Source organism: Heterocephalus glaber, unplaced genomic scaffold, assembly GCF_053883595.1.
Source record: "Heterocephalus glaber isolate CG9 unplaced genomic scaffold, H.glaber_assembly_v1.0 deba00001428, whole genome shotgun sequence".
NCBI lineage: Eukaryota > Metazoa > Chordata > Mammalia > Rodentia > Bathyergidae > Heterocephalus > Heterocephalus glaber.
The window spans coordinates 483,214-499,229 of record NW_028258293.1 but is presented as its reverse complement, the minus strand read 5'-3'; the positions used below and the strand labels follow the sequence as shown (position 1 = coordinate 499,229).

The 16,016-nt window shown below is 51.8% G+C and overlaps 1 protein-coding gene across 6 annotated transcripts in view; it reads left to right on the top strand.

Annotated features, from left to right (window-relative positions):
* Deaf1 (DEAF1 transcription factor) overlaps positions 1 to 16,016 on the top strand; it is a 32,835-nt gene that overhangs the window by 10,761 nt on the left and 6,058 nt on the right. Inside the window, exons 7-12 of one of the 6 annotated variants that reach the window (XM_087211188.1) lie at positions 3,313 to 3,363; positions 7,414 to 7,540; positions 8,484 to 8,612; positions 8,916 to 9,044; positions 11,140 to 11,384; positions 15,544 to 15,633. In XM_087211188.1, coding sequence (XP_087067314.1) covers positions 3,313 to 3,363; positions 7,414 to 7,540; positions 8,484 to 8,612; positions 8,916 to 9,044; positions 11,140 to 11,384; positions 15,544 to 15,633 — 771 coding nt within the window. Of the gene's footprint in view, positions 1 to 3,312; positions 3,364 to 7,413; positions 7,541 to 8,483; positions 8,613 to 8,915; positions 9,045 to 11,139; positions 11,385 to 15,379; positions 15,634 to 16,016 lie in introns of those variants that run through there. The other 5 variants (XM_087211189.1, XR_015451319.1, XM_004851698.4 and 2 more) reach the window with 5 other exon arrangements.

Below are 16,016 nucleotides of genomic sequence, written 5' to 3'. Positions count from 1 at the left end.
CCTTCTCTACTTTTGGTATCAGATAATGCTTGCTTCCAGAAATTAATTTGGGAGTATTGCTTCCCTTTCAATTTCATTAAAGAGTTTGAGAAGTAGCAACATTAGATTTTCTCTAAATTTCTTATATAATTCAGCAGTTAATCCATCAGGGCCTGAGCTTTTCTTTGTTGGTAGGTTTTTAATTATATCTTCAATTGACTAATATTGGTGTATCTAGAATTTTTATAGCTTCTTGATTCACCTTTGATAATTCATATGTATCTAGGAATCTATTTCTTCTGTGTTTTCCATCTTTCTAGAATACAGGTTCTTGAAGTAGGTATTGATGGTCTTCTGGATTTCTGCAGGATCTGTTTGATTTTACCCTTTTCTTTCCTAATTGTATGGATTTGAGTTTTTTCTATCCTTTTTTGTTTTGTTTTGCTTTGTTTTTGGGTACCGGAGATTGAACTTGGGACCTTGTGCTTTCGAGGCAGGCGCTGGAACCACTGAGCTAAATCCCCGGCCCTTTCTATCCTTTTTTGGATAAGGTTGACTAAGGGTTTGTCGATTTTATTCAGTCTTTCAAAGAACCAACTCTTCAATTTATTGATTCTTTGTATTATTTTTTAGTTTCCATTGCATTAATTTCTGCTCTGATTTTTATAATTTCCTCCCTTGTACAAGCATTGGGCTTGACTTGCTCTTCTTTTTCTAGAAGCTTGAGGTTCAACATTAGGTTTTTTATTTGAGCTCACTCTGTTTTTCTGATATGGGAATTCACTGCTATAAATTTCCCTCGTAGGACTGCTTTCATTGCATCCCATAAGTTCCAGTATGTTGTACTGGCATTATTGTTTAATTGTAGAAACTCTCTAATTTCTTCTTTAATTTCATCTGTGACCCATTGGTTGTTCAGGAGGGTGTTATTTAATTTCCATATGTTTATGAAGTTCTTGTGGTTTCTTTTGCCGTTGATTTCCAATTTCATTCCACTATGGTCTGATAATATGCATGGGATAATTTTAATTGCTTTGCATTTACTTAAGCATGTTCTATGAGCTAGTATGTGGCCTGTTTTGGAGAACGTCCCATGTGCAGCTGAGAAGAATGTGTATTCTGATGTTGTGGGGCAGAATATTCTGTAGACATCTACTAAGCCCATTTGTTCAAAAGTTTAGTTGAGGGCCAGGGATTTAGCTCAGTGGATCCACCGCCTGCCTCACAAGCGCAAGGTCCCGAGTTCATCCCTGGTACCAAAAAAAAAAGTTTAGTTCAGTTCTGACATTTGTTGATTTCTTTGTCTAGTTGATCTATCCATTTGTTTTTGTATTTTGGGGGGGTACTGGGGATTGAACTCGGGTCCTTGCACTTGCGAGGCAGGCAGCGGAACCACTGAGCTAAATCCCTGGCCTGATCTGTCCATTTGTGACAGTGGGGTATTGAGGTCCCCATTACAACTGTATTAGTACTTATTTGATCTTTCCGTTAATACTTGTTTTATATAGTTGGGTGCACTGGTATTTGGTACATATATATTCATGATTGTTGTCTCTTCCTCTTGGATTGTTCCCTTTACAAGGATGTAGTGACCATCTTTGTCTCATTCAATCAGTCTTGACTTGAAATCCACTTTATCTGCAAATAGAATAACTATCCCATGGGCTGGGGATTTAGCTCAGTGGTGCTGCCACCTGCCTCGCAAGCACAAGGTCCAGAGTTTGATCCCAGGTTCCAGAACACCAAAGCAACAACAACAAAAATGCCTATAGCTATCCCTGGTTTTTTCTGGGTTTCTGTCACATGGAGTATTGTTTTCTATCTTTTGACTTTAAGTCTGTGAATTTGTGGGGTTTTTTTGTTTTGTTTTGTTTTGGTACTAGGAATTGAACTCCGAACCCTTGCACTTGTGAGGCAGGCAGCGGGACCACTGAGCCAAATCCCCAGCCCAATGAATTTGTTTTTTAATTAAATGTTTCATGTATGCAGCATATTCTTGGATCTTGCTTCTTGATTCATTCTGCCAGTCTGTTTCTTTTGATTGGTGAATTGAAACCATTTACATTGATGGTTATAATTGATATGTATTGACTTATCCTTGATATATTATATTCCTGTTTTGGGTTCCCTTTATTTTCCCCTCTGTTTAGTTGCTTTGGCTGGTGGATTCATCTTGGGGTTCATGGAGTTGTAATCCTTGTCTCTTTCTAGAATGTCCTTCAGAACATTTTGGAGTGCTCGTTTGGTAGTCACGAATTTCTTCAGGTGTTCTTTGTCATGGAAGTCTCTTTTTTTTCTTCATTAAGTTTATTGGTTTGGTACATTTTAGGTGTACAATATGATAACATTCATCATTGGGAATTTGTCCCTTTACATGATGCATCTTGGTTCGTATCTTTTCCCCTTTCCCCTGCCCTCCCTTCAACCCTTCCACCTCTCTCTTGGGAGTATCTTATTTCCCATCAATTTTGAAAGATAGTTTTGTGGTGTACATCAGCCTGGGTTGCAGGTTGTTTTCTTTTAGGTCTTGAAATACTTCAGTCAAAGCTTTCCTTGATATGAGGGTTTGTGTCAGGAAGTCTGCTGTGATTCTGATGGGTATTCCTTTATAGGAGATTTGTTTCTTTTCTTTAACAGCTTTTAATATTCTGTTTTTGTATTGAATTTCTGGAATCTTGACTATTATGTGTCTTGGTGTAGATTTTTTCTCATCATGGCTAATTAGAGTTCTGTATGCCACATTTATCTGTGTGTCAGATTCTTTTTCCTTGCTTGGGAATATTTTTGCAATAACTTCTATAAATATGTTTTTTAAGTCATTTGTGCTATCTCCTGGTGCTTCTTTGACTTTAATCAGTCTTCTTTGCATCATCTAGCAGTTATTGGATTGATTTCTCATGATCCATTAGTATTTTTAAGTAATCTTTCTTTTCATGATCACTAACCATAATCCTGTCTTCTGTATCTGATATTCTGTCCTCACCTTGGCTTATTCTGCTGCATATACTTTCAATGGAAATTTTTTTTTTTTTTTTTTTTTTTGGTACTGGGGATCGAACTCGGGTCCTTGAGCTTGCACAGCAGGCGGTGAAACCACTGAGCTAAATCCCCGCCCCCCTTTCAATGGACTTTTTAATCTCCTGGATATCTATTTGAATCTGTTTCATAGATTCTGTTTCTTTCCTATGTTGGGCATTCATGGTTTCCATAATTTTCCTGAGCTTCTCTATTTTTTTATCTGTATCTGCTCTAGAGTTGCTAATCATGTCTTTCATTGTGGTTATCATCTCTGTAGTTATCTGAGAAACTATTTCTGATTTGATTTTTTTCTAGAGCCTCATTCATCTGGTTTGTTACTTATGGTGTTACCACTTCAGAGTCCAGGTGGGTGGTTTTCAGATTGTTCCACCGGATTGCTCCCTGCCTTTGCTTTTGGTGAGCTGGAAATTTGGGGTTACATCTTTTGTACATATCTTATTTTCTGTTTTAGTTTAATTCCTGAGTTGATCCTTCTAAATTGCTTTTGGCAAGTAGCTTTATTGCTAGTATTTAGAACCCTTAGGAAATGACTACTTCTCAGAGATGTCTTCCAGGTATAGCTGGCTTTTGGGTTTTGAGTCTTTCACAAGAGCTTATCTCTTCAATTTATTGGGGTTGAGAATTTGCTGCCTGTTTAGCCTAGCCCCTGGTTCTTTGGCACTGGCCTATAGTATTGTTTATGACTCTTACACAATCTCAGTCTTAGCATATGAGGAAGAACAAATGATTAGAACAGTTGTGTCACCTTGGCTAAAGTAGTACAATCAGCAATAACAAGAGCATCAAGCACAGCCTAGAAAATGACAAACTGGGCCGGGAATTTAGCTCAGTGGTTCCACCGCCTGCCTTACCAGCACAAAGACCCGAGTTCGATCCCCAGTACCAAAAAAAAAAAGAAAATGACAAACTGTCATAACTATTGATTTGCTACCTTTAAGTGTATGAACTAGATTTGTGGTTATAAAACAAAATCTAAAACAAACCAGAAAATTGTATATGGTAAATATTGCCTTAGCGTGGTGATTTTACCTTCATGGGAAAAAATTTAAAAGGGGTTGGGGGAAAAATAGAGAAATAGAAGAAGAAGAAGAGATTAGAAGCAAAGCTGTAGGACAAAGGAAGATTACACAAACTTTGAGGAACTGGTGAAGAAGACAGGAGAGAAAGAGAGAAGGAAGAAATAAAAATAGCAACAGACCTTGCAACAGAAGGTCCCGAGTTCAATCCCCTGGTACCAAAAAAAAAAAAGCAACAGAACAGTACAACAGCAACAAATAAACTAGAAACAGTGTTCACACTTACATAAAAACAAGAACAAACAATCAAGAAAAAAGAAAACATGGGCGTAGGAGGTAGTTCAGTGGTGCCACACCTGCTGGCAAGCACAAGGTGCTCAGTTCAATCCCCAGTGCCAGAAAAAAAGAAAACAAAGGGCTGAGGATGTAGTTCAGCTGTGCAGTGCCTGCCTGGCAAGTGAGAGGCTCTGAGTTCAATTTCTGGTACCAACAACAACAACAACAAGGAAAGGAAACAAAAACAAGAAAACCACACTAGATTTATGGCAGGGTAGTGAATAATCCTGGCAAACCTTCACCTTTAGTTCTGAAGCTCAGGCTGATTTCTGGCTATGAGGCTGGTACCCAGTTTATTCAGCCTGCAACACTCGTTGTGTTCCCTGCTGGCTTCAACTTGTCTCCCTCCTGGCTTGAACTTGGCTCCTTGACCTTCTGCTGACTGGAACTCAGTTCCACCTCACCATGATCGAGCCAGCCCTCAGCTGCTCTGAGTTCTGAGCTCAGTTGGCCCCTCTCCAAGATGGCTGTTGGCCAATCGCCCTCTCCTGGGAGATGTCTGAACCTGAATAACTCCCCAGCCACTATAGTCCTCTGTGTCCACTGTTCCATTCCACTGGTGCGTTTCTCTGTGGAGGCCTCTGGGGTCCCTAGTAGTCACTGTGAGTCTGCAGATTTGAGCCCCCCCACACACACAGTGAGTCAGGGCCCAGGAAAAAAATGCCACTTGCCGCCTCTTCCTTCATTGTAGCCTCTCTCCTCACTCTCTCTGTGGGCTTCAGTTCTTGCTTCAGATCCATTCCGGGTCCCAGGGACCCACTTCCCTCCTCCTTCTCTTTCTCATATTGCTGTATTCCAGTGACTGGAAACCAGATCTTGGAGAGGCTGCTTCTCCACTCTTCACCATTCCACCATCTTCCCAGAAGTCCAACATATACTATTTTAAAATGTCTTAAAAGTAACTTAAAGCCTGGCACAAAGGCATGTGCCTATAATCGCAGTATCAGAGGCTGAGGCAGAAGGATCGCATGTTCAAGCCCAGCCTGGGGAAATAAAGAACTTAGCTATCTCAAAAATTAAAAAGGCGGGGGATGTAGGTCAGTGTGAAAGCCCTGGGCTCAATGCCTACCACTGAATAAAAAAGAAAAAATTTAATTGGAGGACATACAGTATTTTTTTTCACCAAATATTTTAAAATTGTTTAGTTTATATGTAGATTTAATGTGAATGTGCTGGGAAAACCAACATCATCAAAATAAAATGATTTTAAAGTGCATTTGGAAAAAGTAGTAGAGCCAGCATGGTGGCCATGCCTGTAATCTCAGTACTTGGAAGCTGAGGCCGGAGGGTCACTGTAAGTTTGTGGGCAGCCTGAACTACATAGTGACCCTGTCTCAAAAAACCAAACAACCAGCCAGATAAAAACACACAAGCAAAACCCTGCTAGACGAAACCAGTGTTCTTGAGGGTAAAGAGCAGTGAGCTGTGAGGGGGAAGTCGGGAACGGATGCCAGAGTCATCTGCAGTTGCTCCAAGCCCGAAAAAGGTGCAGGGAGCACAGGTGAAGCCGGCTGAAGACCGGGCTGCTCGAGGAGGCAGACCAAGCCACAGACCTGAGTTCCATGGGCTAGGCCGCTCATCCTCCCCATCCTGTTGTAGCCTTAGCAAAATGACTATCAAAATCCTGGTAGATTTAAAAAAAAAAACCCAGCAGGACTCTTTGTAGATATTGACAAGCTGATCCTACAATTTATATGGAAAAGCAAAGGAAATAAAATGGCTGAGACTGTTTCAAAAAGAAGTCTACACTCAGCAGACTCCTGCTGTGGGGTTAAGACCCTGTGTGGTCTCAGAGTCTGTGGTGTGGCGTGCAGGTCACCCATGGATCTGCTGGGACTCAGGCAGGGGCCACTGGACAGTCCTGGTGAAGACGAGCTTCGGCCCAGTACTCTTGGCCTGGCCACAGTGAGGGCAAAGCCCGGCATGACAGGGCTGCGCCTGGTGGGGTTTCATGGGATGGGCGGCCAGCCTTGGGGACAGAGAGCTCCAGAGTCCTCCCGTGGGGGCTGACTGAGGCCAGGAAGGGACGCCCGCTCCTGGCAGGACCTGGCCTTGGCTTTGCCTTCAGCCTCCTCTGCAAGGAGCCTCATTAACTGCCCAGATGGGGACCAGGGCCTGCTTGAGAGCAGTGGAGCCTGGCTTCAGAGAGGCTTCTGCAAAAAGTCAGCAGGGGCCAAAGGCAGAAGCTCTGGGGATGCTGGAGTTCGTGCCCACAGCTGGAGAATCCAGTTCTCTGCAGATGTGAGACAGGCAGAGGGGCAGGCAGGTGTGCCCAGACATGGCCTCGGCAGGCTGGGGATGAGCAGGCCAGAACCCTAGGGAGAAACAGGAGCCACCGGGAAGAGAGGCAGGCCTGGGGATGATGCATCTGAAGGGAGGATGTCCATAAAGAGAAGTTAGGAGAAAGAACAGAGCCCAGCATGATGCTGTGTGTCTGATCTCAACTACTCAGGAGGCTGAGGCAGGAAGACCTCGTTTGAGGGCAGCTTGGGCTGCCTATGGAGACCCTGTCTTAAACACTGCAGTGTCTCCCCTGCACAGCGCTGGACTGGGGGGGGGGGGTCTTAGTCTTCCTAACTCTGGGAAGGGCCAGTCCTTGGGGTCTTGGTGATGTGTTCCCTCCAGACGACACTGTGGGGAGATCCCCGTGACTCCTACCAATTCTTTTTGTTGTCGCTGGCCTGGCCAGGCTCTTTCCCTTGCATCCGGGTCTCCAGTGCCTCTTCCTGAGTTCTGGGTTTACTGACAGTGCTTGGAGTGGTTCCTTCCTGGCTGTGGTTTTTCTTGTCCTTTTCCACCTGGTCAAGCTTACGCTCTTCTAGGAACCCCTGAAATGTCACCTGCCAGCGGCACTGTGGGCTGTGGGGTGTTGGTACCGTCCTTGTCCATTCCTTAGGAATAGTGCAGCACCAGCGCCCTCTCTGGCCATGCTGAGCCGCTGCACTCTGTCCCCTGCACTGAGCACCCTGCCCGGCTGCCCCTCTGGGGCCCCTTTCCGCCCGCCCAAGAGCTCCATGTTCCTCAACTCTGCCTCCTCCCGCAGAGCGGCCCCATCCGGCTCTTCGTGCCCTACAAGAGGCGAAAGAAGGAGAACGAGCTGCCCACGACGCCCCTGAAGAAGGACTGTCCGAAGAACATCGCGCTGCTCCCGGCCGCCACTGCCACCACCTGTGAGCTGAGGGCCCGGCGTGTTTGCTCTGCCTGCCAAGTGTGGGGCCTCGTGCCAGCGCCTGCCATCCTGCCAGGGCAGGGCGTGTCAGCAGCCACTGTCCCATCCGGGCTGCTCCTCCCGTGCCGGGTGCTGCCTGGCCCCTCTGTGTCTGTTTCCCAGTGCTGAGCTGGGGCCAGGAGCGGGGTGCCCTCCGTGACAGTTTCCCGGCCTCTGACGCATCCCTGGGGGCCTCCCTGTGAGAGCCGCTGTCACCAGAGGCTCACTTGCCGGCTAGTCACTGGTGTGGACACCTGCCGAACAAAGGCTTTAATTTTAGTTTTAGTTGGTTTTTTCCCTCGTACTGGGGATCCAGCCCTTTTTAGTTTATTTTGAGATGGAGTCTAGGTTGCTTAGGCTAGGCTTGAATTTTCCATCCTCCTGCCTCAGCCTCCTGAATAGCCAGGATTACAGGTGTGGGTCACCGTGTTCTGTGGCTCTGGTGGCTTTCATCATGCTGTCCTGCTGTGTGCACACTCATCAGTCTTCCCTGGGAGGAGGGAGGGCTGGGGGAGCAGCAGCGGGGTGCTGGGGCCCTCACCCATGACTCGGTTGGCCCCAGCCCGCTATTGCTGCAGCGCTCAGGGCACAAAGTGTGTGGCTCAGCTCAGGAGCCACCAGATGCGCGCTCAGCCACATCGCTGTTTTTGTCCTCAGCATCAAAGAAAGGCCTTTTGCTTCAGACTACAAAACCACTTACAGAATATTTCATGTTTTTGTTTTCTGGCCGGGCAGTGCTCTGCTTGGTCCCCAGGCCGCCTCCACGGCATGGGCGTGGCTCTGTCCCTGCAGGCCTGAGGGCCCTGACTGCAGTGTCCTCACGTGTGTCTGCTTTGGCTAGGCTCTGGGGCCTGTCTAACACCTGTGTCCCCTGGGCTTGTGTGAGCTGTGCTCTGTCTTTCTAGTCACCGTGACGCCCTCGGGGCAGATCACCACGTCTGGGGCCCTGACCTTTGACCGTGCGTCCACTGTGGAAGCCACTGCCGTAATCTCGGAGAGCCCAGCCCAGGGCGACGTCTTCACAGGAGCCACAGGTGAGCTGCTCCAAGGACAGCCTGCCCCTGCCATGTGTCCCTGTGGCCCGGTGTCCTGTCTGTGTGAGGGGCACATGCATGCAGGTGGTGTGGGACTTTGGAGCGCAGGTTGACTCCCACGTGGGCGAGGCCATGTGTAGCTCTGGGTGCTCTGGGAGCCTCAGTAGGAGAGTGGGGCGGCTGGTGAGGGTGACTTCTGTCATGTACCCATCGAGCGCGTCCTGAGGCTGCCACAGCCCAGAGCTGTCAATGGAGTTTGAGCCTGCAGCGCCACCACCTCTGCCCTGTCCTTCTCACCCACAGTGCAGGAGGCCAGCGTGCAGCCCCCATGCCGCGTTGGCCACCCTGAGCCCCACTACCCCGGCTATCAGGACAGCTGCCAGATTGCACCCTTTCCTGAGGCCGCATTGCCGACGTCACACCCCAAGATAGGTGAGTCTGGTGGAGGTCCTCGTTCTCAGAGTGGCTTGGTTTTTGCTGTGCTGGGGATGGAACCACAGTTGCTCGAGCGCCTGGTGCACGATCTTGCCCTGAGCCACACCCCAGCCCAGAGTTGCTTCTTGGGAGGACTTTTCCCTTGTGACTGGGCTTGCACAGGCATGAAGCATGAACTTGGGCCATAGCCACTCCGCCCCCCTCTGTGTTTGTGCTGATTTGCGCTCAGAGGCCCCTCCCCACAGAGACGGAAGTGCCAGGCCTGGGAGGAGGGTGTTTGCAGCCTGTCTGCCACGAGGACAGATCCACCACCAACACTGTGTCAGAGCAGCACTGCTGAGGGCAGAGGGACCCAGCTTACGGCCTTGTAGCTCAGAGTGCAGAATTGACACTTCTCTGTATTTCCACTTAGCTCCATGCTTTGGACCCATTTCTGTGTCTATACCTCAACGGTGCATGCAGTCACTGAACTGCTCACGGCCCTTCCTCTGCTGACGGCCATCGTGTGGTACACTACATCACTGTGGCCAGCAGTGAGGGAGACATGTTCCTGAGTTTGAAAAACAAGTCACCTCCCCTTCCCACCCGTGACTCTTCTATCCCTCAGGCTCAACTCAGACTCCATCTTCTCCAGACCCCTGCAGGCCCCACTCAGCTAGGCACTGTCCTGCCCTGGCAGGGCTGTCCCAATGGCTCTGCTCGTCACAGGGTCCGGTTCCCCCGGGCCACTGAAACCACTGTGATACCAGAGCATTCTGGTTGCTTTCCTTAGTGAAGCCACTGACCTTCTTGCCTCCGAGGCTGAACGGGGCTGGGGGTCTCCAGCACCAGGGCAGTAGTTTTTAGTCCTGAGCTCAGTCCCCTCCCTGTGTGGCAGCCTTCCCGTCATACCTCGAGGTCCTAGAGAGCCATCCTGCAGAGTGTCCCACCCAGGGCTGCACATTGATGTGCAAGGCTCTGCCTTGTGACTCGGTCAGAGATGCTGGATGTGGGGCAGGGGCTGGTGAGGGCTCTGGGCCTGAGTTCTTGTCTCGTGCCTGCTGGAAGTGATCTGGGCCCTGGGTGAGGACCTGGGTCTCCCACTGTGTCAAGAAGAGGCCATGGGTCCAGAGGCCGTGGAGATGCCCCTCCTCACTGCACAGGGCTGCCTTCTCGGTCAGTGGGTGCTGACTGCTATTGTCATCCATGCCCTGACTGCCCTAGACGTGGCCAGTGGGGCCTTGCACAAGGCTGGGCTCTGCCTAGCCTCAAGGATGAGTCCTTGCTTTGTGGCCCAGCCGTGTTGGATCTCCTGTTCCTCCAGGAGCCCGGCCATGTTGCCAGGGGCTGATGCTTCTGGCCCTGGGTCCCAGCCCTTGTGACGCCTCGTATCTGCTCTGGGCCCTGTGTTCTCCTCACATTGGGTGCCAGAGATGCCCTTTGGGGCAGTCGCCCCAAGGAGTCGGCTTTTCTCCCAAGGGCTGGAGGTCAGCATTACTGTGCATTCTGGGTGCAGGGCCGTGCCTGTCCCTGGGAGGCGGGGCACACGTGTACACCACATTCGCACATGCGTATACACTCACATGCACACTCACGCCGCTGCTCCAGTCTCACCCTGTGGCTCCTCGCATGCCCTCCTGCATGTGTGTGCCCTGCTTCTCCAGCTGTGAGAAACCTGCTCTCTGGGTCGGGGTCCCCGAGTCTGGCTGCCTCTTGGGAGGCCCTGCCCTTTAGGCCCTTGTCCTTGGGTCCAGTGCCCCATGGGCAGTGTCTGGCCTGCAGTTGGTCTCAGCTCTGAACGTCACCCTTACCCTCATGTCCAGCATGGCTGGGCCTTGGCAGGGCTCCCGCAGCATTGGAAATGCTGGGCTGGGGATGTAGCTCAGTGGCACCGCCGCCTGCCTCACAAGCGCAAGGTCCCGAGTTCGATCCCCGGAACCCAGAGCAGCATGGCATTGGAAACGCTGCGTGGCGCTGGGCATGCACAGGGCGGGAGGGGGGCTGCGTCCTGGGTCTCCTCGGTCTCCAGGTGGGCATCAGGCTGCATCCTGGCATCTGGGGCCCAGGGAGGCCACATGCAGAAGGTGCCCTGACCCCTGCTGTCCCTCCCCAGTGCTCACATCCCTGCCCGCCCTGGCCATCCCACCCTCCACTCCCACCAAGCCTGTCTCCCCGGCATCTCTCAGTGGGCTGGAGATGGCAGAGCCGCGGAGCTGGCTCTACCTGGAAGAGATGGTCAATAATTTGCTTAACACGACGCAGCAGCTGAAGACGCTGTTTGAACAGGCCAAGCAGGCCAGCACCTGCCGAGAGGCCGCCGCCCAGGCCAGGACACAGGCTGACGCAGAGCGGAAGGAGGTAAGGTGACGCAGGCCGTGAGGCCCGCCTGTGTCCGGGCTGTTGGCACCAGCAGGGGCACCTGCAGGACAGACCCTGCCGCTGACCCCATACTGGGGAGTGAGCCCAGGGCCTCACGCTGTGCAGGCGCCCGACCCTGATCTGCAGCGCATGCGTCTCAGCTAACGAAGGTGCTGTGAGGGCCTGGGATGGGGCCATGGCAGCCTGTGGAGGAGAACACAGTGTCGTCCCAAGCAGGCCGCTCTGCCTGATGTCACAGGACACGTAGAGTAGCAGCTGGCAGCTGGGCCTCAGGTCTCAAGTTCAGCACCAGACTTTCCAGTTCTGATGAATGTTGTTTTTATCTGATCTTTCAAGCGATTCCTTAAGGTGGGGTGAATTTGTTTTCAAGGACAGAAACATTGTTTCCACTCTTGGAGGTAGAAAAAACTTTAAATACTTTTCCAAAAAGTATGATTCCAAACGAAGACATACTCTATGCTGCAATCTGGAAAGCAGAAAAGTTTAGGGAAAACAAGATCTGACATTCCTTTGCCAAATGATGACAGTTAATGTCTTCTGTAGCCTTTTGGACTTGTTAGAACTAGGTGTAAATTTTGTCTGTCAAAGTGCCTGGGTCCGGGCACATGGCCAGGCGGCTTGCGTGAATGTGCTGTGCTCACAGAACGACCACTGCCTGGCAGCTCCTGCTCCCGTCCTGCTGTCCCACCCAGACGCTGGTCTTGGTTCTGCCATCAGCAGCAGCTCTGACCTCAGGGGGCTTGATGGGTAGATGGGTGGCTGCACGGCTCCTACCTTTCCTGTTGCTGCTTTTGTTTTGAGGCTGAGGTTCATTTTTCTCAAGGTTCCCTTTTTGAGACAGGGTCTCCTGTGTTGCCCAGGCTGGTCCCCAACTCCTGAGCTCCAGTGTCCCCTGGCCCTGTCTCCCAAGTAGGTGGGACCACAGTTGTCCTGCTGTGCTTGCTGGCCAAGTAAGCTCTTGGTTCTGCCGGGCACAATGTGCCCATGAGGGCTTGGTTCGAGCCTATGCCAGGGTTATAAAAACAACCTGCCTTGGCTGGGCATGGTGACACACGCCTGTAATCCCAGCACTCAGGAGGCTGAGGCAGGAGTTTTGCTGTGAGTTCAAGGCCAACCTGAGCTATGTAGTGAGACCTTGCCTCAAAAAAACCCCTGGCCCCCAGTGTAGCAATAAGGTACCCAGTCGCACATCAGCAGCCTCTTGGTGGAGTCCTGGGGAGGGGGAGTGTGTGCTGGGCCTTCCTCACCAAAACCATGGTGACGTGGGCACACAACGGGGCAGAGCAAGTCCCTGGGCCATGGTGAGACAAGCCCTGGGAGCCAGCTCTACAGGCATTTTGTGGGACCAGATGTGGGCAGTGTCTGTCCCCCAGCGCAGGGAGGCGTGGTGAGCAGCTTCTTGGGGTGGGGGCTGCGGGGTGGGAACAGCACAGGCGGCTTCCCCTCACTGTGGAAAGTGCCTGGAGGTTTTCTGTTAGGGACTTCCTGAAGTGCTCCTGGCTAAACAGCCCGTGTTGAATGTGATTCCATTCCCTGAGCCTGGGCCTCTGGATAGCAGGAAGAGGTTCAGTGGATGGGGCTGAGTGAGTGCCACGCCCCTGCTGGGAGCAGAGACCCCAGGACCTGTCCCAAGTCCCTCAGTTTCACTCCCCTCCCTCGGAAGCCCCAGGAGACAGGATGGATGCAAGGCCTCATCACACTATGGCCTGGACCTTTTCTGTAGAAATTAATTTTAAAAGAAATAAATTTAGCCCAGTTGAAGGTAATAAGGGGATTTTTGTCAGTTTTAGTGGAAAATTTGCATTCGTGTGTTTGTAATCAGTTCTGCCTTGGCTAAACAGGGCAGAAGAGCACACGTCCTTGCTGGGCACAGGGTCCAGCAACTGCCACCCAGTGGTCCCAGGCCCTTGGGCCGACTACCACAGCCTGGCTTGGGCTGGCACTGTCCGAGGCCTGTCCCTGTCCCTGCAGCATGTCCCCACCACCCCTGGCTCCTTCTCAGCCCTCTTCAGGCTTCCTTCCCAACTTTCTGTAAAAGTTAAATGTGTCTTGGCACAGGTGCAGGGGAGGGGTGGCCAGCCAGGGGACTCTGACCCCCCTCCCCCAGCAGCGTAGGGCTTGGCCCAGGTCCCTGAGGATCAGGCAAGGTACCCTCTGCTCCTCGTGAGCCTGACACAGCCCACCCTGATGGTGAATGAGGAGCATGGCCCCTACTGGTGCCTGTCTCAGGAATGTTGGAGCTGACCGCTGACCACTGATGCCACTGCCTGTCCCCAGGTCCCCGGGAGGGTTCTCAGAGCACCTGCTGGGCAGTAGGGGGCCACCTGGACACACATGTCTCCTCAGCCTCGGGAGGGAGGGCACTGTGACAGGCTGGAACCCGGAGCCCAGGAGGCCCCATGGGAGATGTGAGGGGGCCTCACAGCCAGTGACAAGCTCAAGGCTGGGACACAGGCGGACAGCAGCTGCAGTGCCTGCAGACTGGCCTGGTGCAGGCCGAGCCATCCACTCCCTTGTTTAAGAATGTGGCCTCCCTAGCATGGTCCGGAGGCTCTCTGGGGTGGTGTCACAGCCCTGACCAGCTGGGGAAGATGCCATTAGACTGATCCCTTGATTGGCTTATGCCACCCAGCCTCCAGATGGACTTTGGTGTGGGAGTTTCCTGTTCCTCCAGCTGCTGCTCCCAGGGTGTGACACTGAGGGAGGCCGTGACACTGTGACATTCAGTGGACGGATCAGAGCCTCTCTTCTTAGTCTGAGTCTCTGTCCTCACTGAGCACAGGCTCTGCCCTGTGGTCCTGAGGGAGGAGTTGAACCTCTGTCCCCCAAGGGTGTTGCCTATGACCCCGCCCCTGGCAGGCCCTGGGCCCCAGGCCTTGGGTGGAAACAGCTCAACTTGCCCTGGGCAGCTGGCTAAGGCCCTCACTTAGCTGTCATAGAACCAGGGTCCAGAGGTCAAGAAGCAAGGGTGAAGGGGCCAGTAGTTGTCCTGGAGACAGTTTTGAGCTACCCTGGGCCCAGCCCCTAAGTTTTCAAGTTCAAGCTGTTGGATTATTTCCAGAATAAGTAACCAGAATAGCATTGAGCATACTGTTCCTTCATAAAGAATTAGTAGGTCTTTGGGAAGTGATTTTTTTTCAGGCTAGGTGTAGTAGCACACACTGTATTTTTAGCACTCTGGAGGCTGAGGCAGTGGGATCACTATAAGTTTGAGCCCAGCCTGCCTGGGCTATGTAGTGAGACCTTGTCCTAAAAATAAATGTTGTGTTTTTTTGGTCTTATTCTCCGTTGGCGTTTAAAAGAAGGTGCTTAGGCCAGCTCAGGTGGCACACACCCGTAAATACAGTTACTTGGGAGGCTGAGGCAGGAGGGTCATGTGTTCAAGGCCAGCCTGGCCAACTTAGTGAGACCCTGTCTTAAAACCAGGGCTGGATGTAGCTTGGTGTTTGAGCACTTGCTTAGCATGTGCAAGGTGCTAGGTTCCATCCCCAACACTGCAAAAAATAAAATACAGTCAAGTAAAATAAAACAAAAGCAGCTTGTTCCTGTGATACATGCTCCAGGTGTGTCCCATCTCAGCCAGTCATGCTGATGGCGACAAAGCCAACTTAACTGCTGGTTCTTCAGGGTGCCCCTCGCTGGGAGTTGGGCCACGCTGCACGCTGTGCACATGGAATGTCCCTTGCAGGGTCTGAGCTGGCAGGGCCTGCACACATCTTTCCAAGTGCTGAGGCCGGGGTTTCTGCCCAGAGCAGCTGCTGGCACAGGACTCTGGTGGTGCCAGTGGTGTCCGTGTGTGCAGCGGTTGAAGGTGCTCCGCCTTGGCCCAGGCTGTGGCCTCTGTCCAGGGCTCTTCTGGGTCCCCCGGGGCCCGTGGGCAGCCTCCTGGTCCTGTCCCTGAGATGCGGATAGGACGTGTGCTCAGGACACTTATCAAGTACTGCGCTTCTTCCCCAACTGGGTTTTCTGTGTAGCTGACAGGGTCCTTGCAGTGTGGATGCTACTGCCGGTGCATATGGGGCTGACACAGCGAGGCAGGAGTGGGGTCTGGAGGAAGACCACGTCGGAGGCCAGTCTGCCCCTGCGTGTCTGTCCCTGGAGTCGGGCCGTGCCACTGACTGCCCTGTTCCTCCTGCAGCAGTCGTGTGTGAACTGCGGCCGGGAGGCCCTGAGCGAGTGCACCGGCTGCCACAAGGTCAACTACTGCTCCACGTTCTGCCAGCGCAAGGTACGTCCCAGTCTGTGGGACCCCGAGTCCTCCCTCCTGTCCCCGAATGATGCTGTGCCTGTTGCCCCTGAGGAGGCCCCAGAAGTGGCAACCGTTGGCTCCAAGGCACCGTCTGAGGCCAGCAGGTCGTGTAAAGCTGCACAGTCTGCTTGTCCCTCAGCTCTTCGGTGTAAGGAAATTAAACGGGTTGTCTGGACCTACAGATGCTGTCCCACGTCCCTCAGGCCACTCCTGGGTAGTCAGGGTCTTATTTAGTTAATGTGGATGGCTCTGATTGCTGTGTCCCTCATCCCCCGCTGGGTGCGGCTTACCCAGTGCAGCTGTGCTGAGATGGGGGAGTGCATGGTGGGGGCAGGACCACCTGTCCCTCCGGCCCGACAGTG